Source organism: Ailuropoda melanoleuca, chromosome 6 (assembly GCF_002007445.2).
Source record: "Ailuropoda melanoleuca isolate Jingjing chromosome 6, ASM200744v2, whole genome shotgun sequence".
In the NCBI taxonomy this organism is placed as follows: domain Eukaryota; kingdom Metazoa; phylum Chordata; class Mammalia; order Carnivora; family Ursidae; genus Ailuropoda; species Ailuropoda melanoleuca.
In genome coordinates this window covers 14,424,018-14,442,090 of record NC_048223.1, presented here as the reverse complement: position 1 = coordinate 14,442,090, position 18,073 = coordinate 14,424,018, and the positions used below count along the sequence as shown (strand labels likewise).

The 18,073-nt window shown below is 37.6% G+C and overlaps 1 protein-coding gene across 9 annotated transcripts in view; it reads right to left on the bottom strand.

Moving 5' to 3' along the window:
- The window catches only part of TOPBP1 (DNA topoisomerase II binding protein 1), a 67,123-nt gene that overhangs the window by 26,394 nt on the left and 22,656 nt on the right, over window positions 1-18,073 (bottom strand). For all 9 annotated transcript variants that reach the window (XR_004626001.1, XM_034661982.1, XM_034661981.1 and 6 more), the window contains 4 exons: window positions 13,493-13,809; window positions 12,690-12,862; window positions 8,031-8,242; window positions 6,267-6,553 (listed from right to left, as the gene is read on the bottom strand). Coding sequence is in view for 8 of the 9 variants with exons in the window: in XM_034661982.1 (XP_034517873.1) it covers window positions 6,267-6,553; window positions 8,031-8,242; window positions 12,690-12,862; window positions 13,493-13,809 (989 nt within the window). In the remaining variant the exon portion in view is untranslated. The remainder of the gene's footprint in view (window positions 1-6,266; window positions 6,554-8,030; window positions 8,243-12,689; window positions 12,863-13,492; window positions 13,810-18,073) is intronic.

Here is an 18,073-nt window from a genome sequence, read left to right as displayed (position 1 = left end):
AATAACATGCTCAGCTGTGCTCACCGTATTTGGCTGAATCTTAGAGTAGGAGGTGCAGTTAAAATTAAGGACACCAAAAAGCAAAATGAACAAACAATAAACAAAGAAGGAAACAAGCAAGGATGGATACAGGCAAGATCTGAACTGTAAGGTTAATAAGTCGACTGAGCTGAGAATTGCAAAAAATCCTCAAAAGGACAAAATATATTCCTGTTCCCAAGCCACCCACAGCTCCCTCATGAGAAGGGGCCACTGTTATTCACGCCACTGCTGCTCATTCTCTTTTCCATCCGTATAGTATTCCACGCGCACAGCTGACTGTATTTACCACTGCTCAACTGAGGAGTATTTAGATTAACAACCTTTTGCCAGTATGATCCAACAAACACACACCATTTTTACATGTAAGAGTAAAGGGAAACATTTAAGCAAAATTTATGTAACAAAGTTGACATTCTTGTGAGCAAAGCATTAAAGTGTTTCCCAACATGTTTGACAGCACAGTGGGTAATCGGATTTTTCTTTTTTGCCCATCTGATAGGTTAAAAATTTAACTGTATGCTTTTAATTTTCCACCCTGTTATACTAAATGAGATTAAACATCTTTATGCATGTATAATATTTCTATTCAATTTTTTTGTGACGGCTAACTCTTCTAACTTCTGTCCATTTTCCCCATTGGTTGGACCTTTTTTTAAAAAAAAAAAGATTTTATTTGTTTAGAGAGAGACTGAGCATGCAGGCTCGGGAGAGGGAGAATCTCAAACTGACTCTGAACTGAGCACGAGCCAGACATGGGGCTTGATCCTACCACCCTGAGCTCATGACTGAGCTGAAATCCAGAGTCAGACGCTTAATGGACTGAGCCATCCAGGTGCCGCCCCCGCTTTGTCTTTTTTTTTAACTCACTTGCCTGAATATATTTGTATGAGTTTATATGTATACATATCCATTGAGATATACACACATTTGTTCCCAATCTGTTGTCAAATTTTTGCCATGGAGAATTTTTAAATACTTTTATTGTGTATTTATAAAATCTGCAGTTGAATGTGGAGAATTTTTTAATGCTATCAGATTCATATGAATCTTTTTTTTCCTTTGAGGTATATAACTATAACATATTATAGTTAGAAAGGCCTTCCTAATGCTGGGATTATTGAAAAACTAACTCTTTCATGACCTGTTCTATAATTTTTATGCCTTCTTTTCTTGTATTTAAATATCTAATCCTCTGAAATGTATTCTGATGTAAGGCGTGAGTTTTCATTGCAACTGTTTTCTCAGATGGTTGCCCACAGTTGCTTGATTTGAATGCCACCTTTATCATATAACACATTCTCCTATCTATGGGGGTGTAATCCTGTGTATTAATAGGAGTACTCATGTGATGACACACTGCTTCAATTACTGCAACTTCACACAACGCTTGAATAACTCATAGGGCTAGTGCCTACCCTCAATTATTCTTTTCAGATTTTTAAAAAAAGATTTTATGTATTTGAGAGAGCAAGCGAGGGAGAGAGAGAGAGAGAGCTGGGGGAGAGGAAGAAGCAGACTCCCTGCTGAGCTGGAAGCCCGATGTGGGAGATCGATCCCAGGACCCTGGGGTCATGACCAGAGCCGATGGCAGATGCTTATTAACCCACTGAGCCACCCAGGGACCCCTACAGTTATTTTTTCTATCTTGAAAGCAAAACAACGTCCTTCTGACTCTACTGTGCTCTACAGCAACCACCCCATTTCTTGGTTCATCCTTACAGGTAAGATTCCTCAAATGCACTGTTTCTATTCAATGTCTATAAACTTCTCTCATTCCCATATGAATCTATACTGGCTTCCACTTCCACCATGTCATGAAAACCCTTTCTGTTAAGATCACCAGTGACCTCCATAATGCTAAATCCAGTGGTCAATTTTCTGTTCTCACCTTTCTTGACTTTCAGCAGCATCTGACACAGTTAATTATTCTTCCTCAAATATTTTCTTATGTGGCCTCTAAGACAATCTCTAGGCTTTCTCTTCCCTCAATGGTGGTTCCTTCTGTCTCCCATGCTGGTTCCTCCTCTAAATGTGAACCCCTCAGAGTGTTCCTTGGACATTTTTCTCTCCTGCTCTCTTGGCATCTATTCTCATATGGCTTTAAATATTACCCACGAACTCGAATCTCCAAATTTTTCTCTAGCCCAGATCATTACCCAAACTTCAAGCTATGTAGGTAACTGCCTATTTGACAACAGTACTTGGATATCTAACAGACATCTCAAATTTTATGTGTCAAAAATACAAATTCTTGATCTGAGGCCCTGATCCCAACCTGTTCCATTCAACTCAGCTGACTATCAGCTCCAGTCTTCTAAACTCTCAGACCAAAAATTTGGAGAATTCAAATTCCAAACATTTAAACAGCTGCCATGTACTACGGAAAACTGATGGAGAACAATCATTACCTAGACATACCCTTGTAAAATTATTACACTTTAAAGATAAAACTCCACATGGCCTTCAGGCAAAAAAGATGAAATAACTTACAAAACAACATAGTTAGACTGGCATCAGAATTTTCGACAACAATATATACAAAGAAAGGCGGCAGTGGAGTAGCATTTTCAGGAAACTCAAGGAAAAAAAAATGCAAACCAAGAACAGTACATCCAAACAATCTGTTGAACAATCAAGGCTTTGGTAAAGGTTTTGAATGTGCAGAACTCAAGAAATATTGTACACGTGTGTCCTTCCCGAGTTTCTAGAGGATCACCCTACCAACACGTGACAGGGAAACTTCGCAAAGGACTGACAGTGAGCATTTCATATATTTGATTGTAGAGTTAAGACTGAACAACAATGAGGTCCATGGGTTAAAAAATATATATAAATAATTTATTTTCTGAGAAAGTAGATAAATTTAATTAAGAACAGTGGAAGAGAGAAAATGGAGAAACAATAAGATCACTGACTGCAACAGAAGCAATAAGTAGGGGTCAAAACATATACTTTACAACTGACGAAAGGTTAAGTAAGAAGGGGGTTTAAGGGCACTGTAAGAATAAAACTAACAAACCCTTTCCTAAATAAGAAAAGGAAAAACAAAAGCAGAGGACACAATACCTGAAGAAACATGTAACACACACACATACATAACATAAACACAATATATGACAGAACTGAGACCAAATATAAATCACATTAAATGTGAATGGGCTTAAGTCACCTGGTTGAAAGAAAAAGATTTTTAAAATGGCTCAGAAAGCAAAACTCAATTCTATGCTCAATTCTACCTGTAAAATACAGCAATCCCCAAAGGCTAAAATGAAGGAATGCACAGGATTATAAGGCAAATGAAAATCAAAAGATAGTACGGATTGAAATCCTGATACCAAAGTAGACTTCAAGCCAAAAAGTATTAAATGAGAAAAAGAACACATTCCAAGTCACATTAATAGTTATGAATATCTATGCACTAATTAAACAGCCATCACCCATCTAAAACAAAACCACATGAGATGCAAGGAACAGAAACACAACATATTAGGATACTTGAAAATAACTCTTAGTATGAGATGAGTTAAATGAACAAAAAATGGGAAAGGATATAAAAGATCTAAACAACATAATCAGTAAGTCAGATCGTCTGTGTGTGTGTGTGTAGCAAAGACTATCCATGTTGGAGAATATATCTTCTCATAAAATGTTCTCAAAAATCAAGAAATGTTCTCAAAAAGTGATCATATATCAGGGCATAAAGATCAGTAAGTACTATGAAGTAGAAATATTACAAACGACAGTTTGATCACAATGTAATAAAACAAGAAATTAAAAACAAAACAAAGTCCATCTGGAAAGTTTTGAAAACTTTTTTTTTTTTTAAGATTTTATTTATTTATTTGAGAGAGAGAGAGAGACAGCCAGCGAGAGAGGGAACACAAGCAGGGGGAGTGGGAGAGGAAGAAGCAGGCTCCCAGCAGAGGAGCCTGATGCGGGGCTCGATCCCAGAATCCCAGGATCACGCCCTGAGCTGAAGGCAGACGCTTAACGACTGAGCCACCCAGGCGCCCCGAAAACTCTATTTCTGAATAAAGGGTATTTGAGTATTCCTTCTAGTATTTTTATTTTGCAGCTTTTTGTAAGTCAGAATTATTTCCAAGTGAAAAGTAAAACAACAACAACAAACAAAACCAACTTAAAATTCCTTGTTGGCAAGGATGGGGGACACTGGGTGCTCAACACATTACTAGTAGGAGTATAAACTGGTACAACCACAATATGACCCAGCAATTTCACTTTTGGGCATATACCAAAAAGAAATGCATGCACACATATTCCAAGAGACATGCACAAGAATGTCTACGTGATTGGTAAGAGCAAAAATCTAGTAGCCATCTAAATGCTCATCAACAAGGATATGTGAATTGTGGCATACCCATTTAATGGAATATTCTGCAGCAATGAAACCAATTAACTAAAGTTACAGGAACATGCACACAGTTTTCAAACAAAGGCTGAACAAAAAAAGACTCAGAAGAATATATATTATAATTTCATATCTAAAAGTAAAAAAAAACAAGCGTAACAAAGCTAGTGTTAGAAGTCAGGAGTGATCTGGGAGGAAGGAGGAAACGATGAAGGAGAGGCATTAAGAAGGCTCTATGGCACTGGCAATGATCTCTTTCTGAACATGTACAGTGATTTTCCACCTGTTAATTCTAACATTTCATTTAGCAGCACATTTGTTGTACTTTTTTGATGTATGTCAATTAAAAATTAAATAGGAGATTATTTAAATATGAGGTCTAACATGTGTTCAATTTTGAGATTATTTCATGGGCCCTTCTGTCTTCAGAGTAAAAAGTTCAATATACCATATTACATCAATTTGAAGAACCACTGGAATGTAAGATGAGGTACCATTTTATGTATTACCAAAAAGAAAAAAAAAGAAAGAAAAAGCCCCCCAAACCGACCCCCCCCAAAAGGAAGAAAAACACAGCTAAGTAAACTATGACTCTAAATGATAAAACTTTTAAATGTGTTTTGTGCCTTCACTGAGACTATTTTAGAACCATCACCTTTCTGCAAGGTATCTAAAGAAGAATGGTGTCAATGACTGGGAATATTTCTGCTGTTTTCTTGCCTCTTAGTATCATTTCATTTACTATTCAAAGAGTCTGTGAGCTACGAGACCTTAGAGATCATCTAGATACACTCCATGATTCTATAGATGGGGATAATGGAGCCCAAAGAGGTTGACCTGCCTTAAGCAGCAAGAAGCCAAGCAGAAGCCTGATTCTAGATCTCAGTTCTCAAACCAGTGGTTTTTCTCTATTTCTTAAGGCATAATGAGCAGTGTTAATTGTAGTACAAAATGTTACTTTATCGAGCAAAGGTTTTGCTTGGTGAAAACTAGCCAAAGTATCATTTTATATTTATTTTCTGAAAGTGAACAATCTGTAAATTTTATAAACTGACTCCTAAACACATCAGTAAAAATTATTAGAATGTTGCTTTTTTTTTTTTTTTAAGTGGGCTCGAACTCCTGACCCTGAGATCAAGAATCAGACACTTAACCAACTGAGCCACGCAGGCACCCCAGAATGTTGCTTCTTAATACCCTATCAGCAAAACTCCAATAGATGACAAGTACAAATAGTGAAGAAAATCATTTTTGGGGATAAGAGGAAACCATTTATTGTCAAATAAGCTCTTGATTTATGAATGAATTTCTCAGAAAGGGAGCCATCCTCCAGTGCTCAGGAGATCAAACAAAGATGCAGACTTAACTTAACTTTTCAAGGGAAATGACTTCAAAATAAGGTGATAACAGACACATTCTTGGAGAGCAAGCACTGAGTGTACTGCTAGAATCAAAACATAAGTAGCAATGGGTTTATATCATAGTTTATAAAATTATTTCATCACACCATTTCATTTGATCTTTAAGATAAATCCGTGAGTTTTCAGAGCAAGTGATATCCTCTTTGTACAAAAGAAAAAGCTTATGCCTGGATATGTTAAATGATCTGTCTAGAGTCATACTGTTCGCGACAGATCTAGGACTTGAATCCAGTCCTGATTTCACACCATTTTACCTCCAGCTGTTATCTCAACCCTAAATATATGGTGGGACTCGATAATATGAATCTACCTGCCAGTATCTCTGAAAAACTTACTACCACAAACTTTATAGAGGTGATGCAAAATCTGGAGCTTTAACTTTAATGTACTACGAATTGTTAATTAACTCCAGGACCGTTTTCTATAAACCTTACCTTCACATCAAAGGAAGGCTTGAAGAGTTTGTCCTTGGACAGAAATTTTGATGGTGTATCCAGATGTAAGGAGGGCTCCTTCTGAAGTGGCTGTCCCACTGGTGGGGAAACAGAAACTTGTCTGGTGTGTTGTGAGATCACAGCATGGAAAGCTTTACTCTGGAAGCGGTTCATATCTAAAGGTGTAATGGCTGTTTTCCTGTGAGTTTCCAGGTGTGCAACAGGATGCTCCGGAGTATCTGGATTTAGATTCACCCTGTTGGTTATTTCAGTTTCCAAACTTTGCTCTAAATTTAAAATGAAAAGACACAAATGTGAGCCACTGAGGTCATCTTTTATCTCCAGAAGCATACACAAAGTGATATTTTTATATCTTGTTAGTTTTCATGTGAATTCTCAAATATACTTTAAAGCACAAAGTTATAGACCTACTTTCCAAGAAACCAAATGATGTATTAAAATATATGTTGAGTTAGACAAAGCACATCAACTGAAACAATTAATGAAATTAGATTTCCTGTTTCATCTTATTGTAACCTGAAATATTTTTTTTTTAAAGATTTCATTATTTGATAGAGCATACAAGCAGGAGGAGCAGCAGAGGGAGAGGGAGAAGCAGGCTTTCTGCTGAGCAGGAAGCCCAATGAGGAGCTTGATTCTAGGACCCTGGGATCATGACCTGAGCCAAAGGCAGACACTTAACTGACTAAGCCACCCAGGTGCCCCTAATTTGAAATATTTATAATAAACCTCATGATTTGCCAAATATTATATGTGTCATCTTAGTCAACGGCAGAGTTAAAAAAAAACAAAAAACAAAACAAAACAAAACACAAAACCCAATTACATGTACTCTGAGTTAACAACCACAGTGAAGTTTTTACAAAGTTCTTAGTGAAATTTTAATATGATCTAAATGTCACTTTGCCTCAGTTATAAAATTTCCTTTGGGTAAGCAATAATGGCTCTGAGAGCTGTCCCCAAGCTACTAACTTGTCCCTGAAGTTTGCCTAGGGATGCCATCATCTTAGAAGAGGGGGTACTGTGTCCTCCCACCAGCCTTTTTTTCAACATTTAACAAAAACACTTATTAGATGGCTATGCCATGCCAGGTCCAATGCTAGACAACGGAAATATATAATGCACAAGACATGCATATTCTTTGCCCTTTCAGAGCTTGTAACTGAGTAGGGAGATGTGAAAACAAACTAGAACTAGAACACTGGGATCAAAGGTTTAAAGGGGATAATATGAAGGGAGTTTTGGCAAGACAAAGGCCATACTTGGTAGGTCAAGGAAAGCTTCCCAGGGAAAGTGACATCCAAGCTGAGAACTGAAAGATAAGGACAAAGAGGCAAGTATGAGGTGGGCTGGACAAAAGACACAGCAGTCCAAAGATGAGAGGAAGAGAGAGCACACAAATGAAATGGTGCGTCAGTGTGAGCCACAGAAGGAACAGTAAACCAGATCCTAGCCCACATTTTAAGACTTCAAACACTGAGACCCCAGTATGCTTCTAGACTGTTTTCTATCTTCCAGCTTTTGGACAGTGCCTGCAGTAGAGAGCAGATACAAATTAAATACCTGTGCTATGAACACATTTATATTGCCACCTAATAAGGAATGCTCAGCAGATGTGCACGACACTCAATGTGAAAAGTAGAAATCAATGACCTTTTCTAAAGATAAGCTTTGACACATTTGTATTCCAGAAACCATCAAATTGTAAAAATACATATAAAAGAACAAAATAAAAGTATTAACCTTCTTTAGTTGACTTTTCAATCAGAAAATGGCTTTCATTTGCTCTCTTTCCCATTCTAGCAGTCTCCAACAGCCACGATATGGTGACTGCTGGTAAATTCCACTTCTTGGCAGCTTCATATTTAGAACCACCTGGTTCTTTCAATATAAGATGTGTACTGGCAAACATGCCTTTCTTTGCATTGGATTTGCGAACAAAGAATTCTTGAACGCTGAAAATTATATTTAAATAGAAGTAAATGGTCATATACACAACTAGCGAGCAAGCTAAGAAGGAAGTTTCTAATACAACTGCTGTTAGAGTTCTATGTACAATACTCGCTGATGAAAAGTTGATGTATTTACTAATTCTCTTACAAATGCTTACTCTAAGATAAAAATGTATTACTGCAGTAAACCTTTAATAAAAAAATAAGCAAATTAAACTAGACTCTCAAGAAGTAACCAGGTAAATTACCTCCTTAATTAGTCATTACCTACCCACCTTGGCCCTTCTTCCCAAGAGGAGGTGTGGAATAGCTAGGGAGCACAGAAAGAGTATGAATAACATACTGTATCTTTCTAGTCTGCTGTCTTCCCAAGGCATTTTCAGACATAATCTCACTTGATACCCTTAATATTTGTGAAATACCAGTATTTTACAAAATATTGGGTTTTTTTCTCAAAGATTTTATTTATTTGTCAGAGAGAGAGTGTGCGCGCGTGTGCACCAAGCAGAGGGAGCAGCAGGCGGAGGGAGAAGCAGGCTCTCCGCTGAGCAGGGAGCCCAATGCAGGACTTGATCCCAGGACCACGGGATCATGACTTGAGCCAAAGGCAGACGCTTAACAGACTGAGCCACCCAGGTGTCTCTTTTACAAAATATTGTAAAGATACAACCTGGGAAAAGATACAATTAAGTGACTTGCGCAAGATCACAGAATATTAAGCACACAGACCATGGGGGCAGAAAGAGAAGTCTGCCACTTGACGTATGAACAGATTTTTTTTGTTAACAACTTCTGGGTTTTACGCTCTAGTTCCACTTTTAAGATTCTTTAAATCTCCCACATTTTTCCTAGCACTTTCATGGTTTCATTTTTCACATTTAACTCACTGATCCATTTGGTACGTATTTTGGTACGAGATGTGGCTCTAACTTGATTGAATCCTATTTACTGAATAAGCCATCTCTCTTCTTCGATGACTTGGAATATCACTTTTTTTAAAAAGATTTTATTTATTTATTTGACAGAGAGAGAGAGAGAGCAAGAGAGAAAGCACAAGCAGGGGGAGAGGCAGAGGGAGAAGCAAGCACCCCACTGAGCAGGGAGCTTAATGCCAGGCTCGATCCCAGGACCCTAGGATCTTGACCTGAGCTGAAGGAAGAAGCTTAACTGATGGAGCCACCCAGGCCCCCACTTCTTTTTTTTTAAATAAAGATTTTGTTTATTTATTTGAGAGAGAGAGCACGAGCAGGGGGGAAGGGGAGAGGGAGAAGCAGATTCCCCACTGAGTGTGGAGCCTGATGTGGGCTCAATCCTAGGACCCTGAGATCATGACCTGAGTTGAAGGAAGATGCTTAACTGACTGAACCACCACCCAGGCGCCCCAGGATATCACTTTTATCATACACTAAATTCCTGTTTGTATTTGGGTCTATTTCTAGACTTTCTGTTCATTCACAGAATTTTCTGCAACTTATTAAAGGCACACTATTATTTAGTGAGGTTTTACAAAATAGATTTAAATAACTATTCTGTTTCAGAATTTTCATGATTTTCCTAGTTGCTAAACTTTTCTTATGAACTCAAGAATTTAGTTTGCTTTTTCCCTCCCGAAAATATTTGGATGGCATTTTAACTGGGATGTTAAATTTATACATTAATGTAGAGACAAAAGAAACTTCTTTATAATTTTTCCAAGAACACGGGTATCTTTTCTACTGTTATCTTAATAGTATTTTATAAGCTTCTGTAGCTCTTCCAAGTTTCACATTAAACCTGTTGGTAGGTATTTTCTCTCTCACTGTAAACTTGGCTTTCATTAGCTTTTCTAACTGGTTGTATGAAGGTCAATGATTTCTGTGTATTAATTTGCTACCTAGCCACTTCACTGAACTTTCCTCCAGGCATTGCTTTAGTTTACCCCATGGAACTTGGTGTCATACTTTTGCTATTGTTACTTTCTAGATTTTCTGCAACTTCAGTTTTTTCCAAAAAGCTTTTTATTGTTTAGCATAATTCAAATACAGAACATGCAAAAAAGGGAATACAAAACTCAGTGAATTATTATAAAGTGAAAACCTTTGTATCTACCACCTACATCAGATGACAGAATCTTGCCAGCCACTCTAGAACCTCTCCAATGTGTCCCTTACTCAACCCCTCCTTAACTCCCTTCTTAGTAGTAGCCACTATTTGGATATTTCTGGCAATCATCTCCTTACCTTTCTTTAGTTTTATCAGACAGTGCATTCTTATACAGGTTTTTTTTTTTTTTTTTTTTGTCTTTTAGCTTATAGGCTCTGTCCTCCGTCCTATCCCCTTCATATATATTTGTTGAAGACACTGTATTGTTTATAACAAAAGTTATCTCAGAGTCTGGATTTTGCTAACTGCATTTCTGTGCTATAGTTTAACATGTTATTCTCCTACTTCGTATAAATTAGTATTTGAATCTAGAGGCTTCATCAGATTGAGGTTTTATCATTTGGGTAAGGCCACTTTAAGGCGGTACTGTGTTCTTCAGCAGGAGACATATAATGTCTGTTTTCCTCTTTATTACGTGACCACTGATTTTCAGGGCCTAGATGTTTTTCATTCATTAGGAATTATAGCCCTATCCTTTTTAATTTATTTGTTGGAATACCTCTTAAAGGGAAACTTTGTCTTACCCATTATTATGGTACTCTGATACAGATTATATAGGAAAGGCAGGATAAATACTTGATCCTTTCGTCTTATCTGACAGCTTTCAAAATAATGGGCTGGTTTTCCAGCATCTTTCAAATGTGACCAATTAGCTTTGTTTGGTGTCATTACGAAATCATGATTTAAACATTATTTGATGTGTTTGGATCTACTGCCATCACTCTCCCTAGTAATATTTAAATTTTCCTGTCTTTGGCCAGTGGAGGTCCTTTTGACACAACTTCCTTAGTAGTCCTTGCTATCCGGCCTGACAAAATGTTCCAGGCTCACGGGCACATTTTCTGCCCCAGATCTGGAATATATTTTTTAAAAGACTTTATTTGAGAGAGAGAGTAGAGAGCGAGAGAGAGAGCAAGTGAGCATGAGCACGAGTGGGGGGAGGGGGGAGAGGGAGAAGCAGGCTCCCCACTGAGCAGGGAGCATGATGTGGGGCTTGATCCCAGCGCACTGGGATCATGACCTGAGCCAAAGGCAGACGCCTAACAGGCTGAACAACCCAGGTGCCCCTGGAATTAATCATTTCTTTACATTTTAGTTTGTTTTAGCAGGAAATGGTATTTTAGGATCAAAATCTGGGCACTGGGATTGCTTATTACCATTGTGTTGATGATTTCTAGGCTTATAAATGGGTTTGAATTCCTCTTGGAACCAAGAGTTATGAAATAGTTTTAAAATGTCCAGTTTATAAGGTCTTTTCATTTTCTATTTATACTATTCACTTCTAGTCTTTTTGCATGATTAGAGAGTATGGACTGCACTCTTTCTACTTTAGGGAATTTACTGAGGTTTTCTTTGTGGCTAATTTCTTTATAGGCAATGTTTATAAGTGTTCTACAGGCACTCAAAAAAGTATTTTACTGTTTCAAGGTAGATCACACTACTGAAATCTAGATCCTTCCCTGTTTTCTATGTGATTCCTTATGAAGTAAAAGATGGGAATTAAAGTCTCCTACAAGTAACGCATTTTTGTTGATTGCATCTTGTATCTCCTATTGTTTTTGTCTTATGAACGACAGTCATGTTCTTTTTGATAAGATAGATATATATATATCTTAACTTCAGTGTGAATAGCTATTTACAGCACTCTTCTTTTTCTTACTTAATGCCTTTTCATTTGAATCCAAACTTCTCTGACATTAGAACTGCAACCCCTCCTTTCCTTTTGTTTGTCATTTCTTTGACTTACCTTTGCCCATTTTTTTTTTCAGATGTTCTGAATCAATTTGTTTTAGGTTTGTCTCTTTAAAGTCATTTTAAGTGTTGCTGCAAGATCGAATCTAAAAGAACTTTTTTTTTAAATATAAAAGCCTAGTTCATTTACATTTACTGATATAATAGTCACATACTTCCTTTTAAAACAATCACCACCTAAGGTTCACTTAGGGGCTGGGCTAATTTGGATTTTGGAATTAACTTTCAAGTTCATTTTTTTTTCCTTTGCAAGTATTCATTACTGAAAAAAGAATAAATCGCCCATATGGCCCATACAAGGGAATGTGCAAAATTCAATAATGGCCCTCATATCAGCCTTACGTATTCCCTCTCCTGGTAGGTAAGCACTAATGCCCGTGGTCTGAACCTTTGCCAGGTATCCATCTAGTAGTACTGAGCCATCATTAAGGTACACTACACACTACCTGTAAATATTATAAAGACACCCAGCCCAATTCCAGTTTGAATGTTCACCAATAAGTCAAAACAGATAAAAGTACACCATGATAGCAGCTGCACGAAAAATACTACGTACCTTGCTCCAAGGCGATTTGCTAAGAATGTCAAAGAATCTTTTTCTGCTCCTGCACACTGGCTGAATGAAATAACACAATCCTCTAACGGAGTCATTCCTGCCATTACTGGGACTGGCATGAAGAGAGGATTTGACTTTGGATCAATTAAAGTCTGATAGTCTATACAAGTTACCTTTTAAAAAAAAGAGACACAAGAACAGCAACCTGAAATAAGCAACCAGTGGTTAACACTGGTTTACTTACAGGAGCAGTAATTTTAGTTTACAGGAAAAGCAAATTTATTTCAATATAACCTTGTGTGTATGCTCATTCTCAATACATTTCATATTATATTTAAAAAATCAATTCATTATACAGGATATTAAGATCAGGCAGGTTTAGCATTTAACTTACTAAATACTGCTGTAAATTTAATTTCTTCCCAAGTATTTATTTATAAATTTTCCTCTTAACTCTTGGAAAATTAAAAAAAAATGGTGAAATTACCAGTGTTCAGCCAATAAAAAAGAACAATACAAAAGTGCACGCATGCTTTGGTTGTGAGAAAACAGGGAGGCCTGAAATAGTATGAGATGACCTGGGGTAACTTCTGCGGCTGTGACCCCAGGGAAAAAATAAGCGCTACTCGGCCAGGATCAGGGTCAAGAAGCTTGACCATTTTCCTATCTTACAATTCCCTTTGCTAAAGGCAAAATCTAAACCTTGCTCAAACACCAATTTACCTAAAATGAAACAAACATTAACACTCTCAGCATCCGAGATCCTTCAACACCATCTTTCAACTGCTCCAGGGTTTTCTTACCAGCCATGTATTTGTGACAACTTCTCCCACTGTTGCCTCTACTTCACACCCGAGCAGAGGAACCACAGCATAGTCAGCAACAATTCTGCTCTGAAGGGACACGATTTTTCCAGCGTTTTCTCTTATAATATTTGCAATATTAGATTCATTTTCATTACTAAACCCCAAAACAAGGAAACTCTTTTGGCTAAATAAACCTTCTTCAGTAATTGTAGAAGCATCAGGGAGGCAACAAGTGACAGAAGACTGGTTTTCTTCTTGCAGAGAAATACGAGTGGAGTCATTAAAGGGCTCAACTTCAGACTTCACAGCTTCAACTGAAAGAGAAAAAGAAATGTTTTCTAGCAGGTAATTTATCTTATACTTAAAAGTAACATGAAGCCTGAGAACTGTGACTACACTCACAAAAACTAAGGCTCAGTAAGTACACAATGAGGAAAGGATACGAACCCATCCCATCTTCTTGGCTACGAAGAGTACTGTCATTATTCCCACCTTCCATTAGGAATGACAACAGCAATCATGTCACTGTTCTAGGTATTCCTAGTACACTGGAAACTCCAATTAATTGAAAATTAAGAAGCTCCAATAACTCCCCTAGACCTATCTCAGTCCCAAAATCGGTTTTGGTAATTCACAACAGAATTGAGAAAATATCATTAAGGAAGAAAAGAGAATAGCCCAAGTGGTCAAGCCCTTCACATGGAAATAACCATATAAATATAATAAGAGAATTAAGGTTATTGCTTTTTGTGGTTCCTTATCTTTCAAAAACTCCTACAATTTTCATATTGAGATTACAGCTGCTTAGCTACCACAAATATGGATTTAAGAGAAATGATAAAGGACCCAAACAAATAGTCTCAACTATTGGATTTCCGAGTCAAGTTGGCTGATAGGCAGAAAAAAACCCATAAATGTCAGTAACACATATATAATCCCGAATATGCAATAAACACTGGCAAATCAAGGGTAAAAGTTTAAAAGGTAAAAACTTAGTACTATTTAACATACCACTGGAAGTCTTAGCCTCAGCAATCACACAACAAAAAGAAATAAAAGGCTCCAAAATGGCAAGGAAAAAGTCAAACTTTCACTATTTGCAGATGACATGACACAATATGCAGAAAACCTGAAAGACCACCAAAAACTTGCTAGAACTAATACGTGAATTCAGCAAAGTTACAGGATACAAAACCAATGTGCAGAAATCTGTTGCATGCCTATACACCAACAATGAAGGAGCAGAAAAAGAAATCAAGGAATCTCTCTCATTTGCAATTGCACCAAAAGCAATAAGATACCTAGGAATAAACCTAACTAAGGAGGTAAAAGATCTGTACTCCGAAAACGAGATCATTTATGAGAGAAGTTGAAGAGCACACAAAGAAATGGAAAACATTCCACGCTCATGAATTGGAAGAATAAACATTGTGAAAATGTCCACACTACCCAAAGGAATCTATGTATTTAATGCAATCCCTATCAAAATACCACCAGATTTTTCACAGAGCTAGAACAAACAATCCTAATATTTGTATGGAACCACAAAAGACCCCAAACAGCCAAAGCAATTCTGAAAAAGAAAAACAAAACTGGGGGCATCACAATTCTGGATCTTAAGCTGTATTACAGAGCTGTAGTCATCAAGACAGTATGGTACTGGCACAAAAACAGACATATAGATCAATGGAACAGAACAGAGAACCCAGAAATGGACCCACAACTATATGGTCAACTAATATTTGACAAAGCAGGAAAGAATATGCAATGGAAAAAAGTCTCTTCAACAAACGGTGTTTGGAAAAGAAAACTGGACAGTAACGTGCAGAAAAATGAAACTGGACCACTTTCTTACACCATACACAAAAATAAATTCAAAATAGATGAAAGACCTAAATGTTGAGACAGGAAACAAGCAAAATCCTAGAGGGGAACACAGGCAGCATCCTCTTTGACCTTTGCCTAGCAACTTCTTACTAGACACACTGCTGTAGGCAAGGGAAGCAAAAGCAAAAATGAACTACTGGGACTTCATCAAGATAAAAAAGCTTTTGCACAGCGGAGGAAACAATCAACAAAACTGAAAGGCAGCCTATGGAATGGGAGAAAATATATGCAAATGACATATCAGATAAAGCATTAGTATGCAAAATCTATAAAGAACTTATCAAACTCAACACCCAAAAAACCAAATAATCCAGTAATGAAATGGGAAGAAGACATGAATACACTTTTCCAAAGAAGACATCCAGATGGCTAACAGACACACGAAAAGATGCTCAACATCACTCATCATCAGAGAAATACAAATCAAAACTGCAATCAGACACCTCACACCTGTCAGAATGGCTAAAATTAACAAACCAAGAAACGACAGGTGTTGTCAAGGATGCACAGAAAGGGGAACACTCTTACATTTTTGGGAATGGAAACTGGTGCAGCCACTCTGGAAAACAGTATGGAGGTTCCTCAAAAAGTTGAAAATAGAGCTACCCTATGACCCAGCAATTGCACTACTGGGCATTTACCCCAAAGATACAAATGTAGTGATTCGAAGGGGCACCTGTACCCCAATGTTTATAGCAGCAACGTCCACAATAGCCAAACTATGGAAAGAGCCCAGATGTCTATCGACAGATGAATGGATAAAGATGTGGTGTATATATATACAATAGAATATTATCCAGCCATCAAAAAAACAAAATCTTGCCATTTGCAAAGATGTGGATGGCGCTAGAGCATATTACGCTAAGTGAAATAAGTCAGTCAGAGAAAGACAAATACCACATGATCTCACTTGTATGTGAAATTTAAGAAAGAAAACAAATGAACATATGGGAACAGGGAAAAGTTAAAAAGAAGAAAAGGAAATAAACCATAAGAGACTCTTAAGGACGGAGAACAAACTGAGAGTTGATGGAGGGAGATGGGTGGGAGATGGGCTAGATGGGTATTAAAGAGGACACTTGTGATGAGCATGGGGTGTTGTAAGTGATGAATCACTGACTTCTACTCCTGAAACCAATACTGCACTGTATGTTCACTAACTAAAATTTAAATTTAAAAAAAAGGTAAAAACTTAGTTCTTGAAAGCTCTAGTGGTGCTGTGTACAGGGACTGGCTAACTACAGCCTAGGGGCCAAACTGGGCCTGCAGCCCTGAGTTAAACATGGTTTTTATGGGGGATGCATGGATGTCTCAGTCAGTTAAGCATCTGCCTTCGGCTCAGGTCATGACCCCAGGGTCCTGGGATCAAGTCCTGCATTGGGCTCCTTGCTCAGCGGGGAGCCTGCTTCTCCCTCTGCCTGCTGTTTCCCCTGCTTGTGCTCTCTCTCTGACAAATAAATAAATAAAATCTTAAAAAAAAAAAAAAAGGTTTTATGAGGCATCTGGCTGGCTCAGTCAGTTAAACGTCTGTCTTTGGCTCAAGTCATGATCCTGGAGTCCAGCGACTGAGGCTAGAGTTGGGCTCCCTGCTCAGCAGGGAGTCTACTTTTCCCTCTTCCTCTGCAAACCCCTCCTCTCTAACAAATAAAATCTTTAAGAAAAAAAAAAAGAATGTTTTTTTATGTTTTTAAATGGTAGTAAAAAGCAGAACGCAAACAAAATAGAATATGTACAGAGACAGAATGTGTATGACAAAGACTAAAATATTTACTGTCTGGTCCTTCACAAAATAAGTTTGCCAAGCCCTGCTTTATGAGATCTCAGCAAGCCTGGAAGCTATTCAAGGATTCTTCATTTATTCACCTACACAGGCAGTGTGCTGAGGTACTTTACATGCATGTGATTAGTGCTCGTGATACTATAATGATACTACTGGTTTATCTTTTTTTTTTTTTAAAGATTTATTTAACCTTATTTGAGAGAGAGAGAGAGAGCGCACGCACACGAGAGGGGGGAGGGGCAGAGGAAAGAGGAAGAGAAGCAGACTCCCCGATGAGTGCAGAGTCTGACGTAGGGCTCGACCTGAAGCCCCTGACATCATGACCTGAGCTGAAATCAAGAGTCAGATGCTTAACCAACTGAGTCACCCAGGCGCGCCATTTTGGTATACCTATACCCCTTCTTCAAAAGGAATCTTAGGCTTAAAGAGGTTAAGTAACTTGCCTAAAGCCATAATAGTTAAAGTGGTAGAAATGAGATATGAACCAAAGGCTGTCTGACTTCAGAGCCCATAACATTATGTTATGTAAGTGCCACCTTATTTCTGTCCTCATCTCCAACAGACATTAACACTTAAAATTTTAAACTAATTCTTGCCACATTAAAAAAACTTATAAAACCTCATGAACAAAACTTTCCTACTTCATACAAGTATTCAGATCACTCTTACTGACACTCTGAAGAAGCACAGTTTTATCTAAAGCATTTACTGGTCTGTAGGTCAGGAGACTCTTTGACCTCAGTTTCATACTATAAAGAATTAGGGACAATATTGTATTTATAATTTTAGAGATATGTGAGGATGAATAAGCTTAGATGGAAACAAAGGTGATATGATACACAAAGGTGATAATATAAAATATCCTGGAAGGTAGTTTTTAAAATAGCTATTCTTGGGGCACCTGGTTCGCT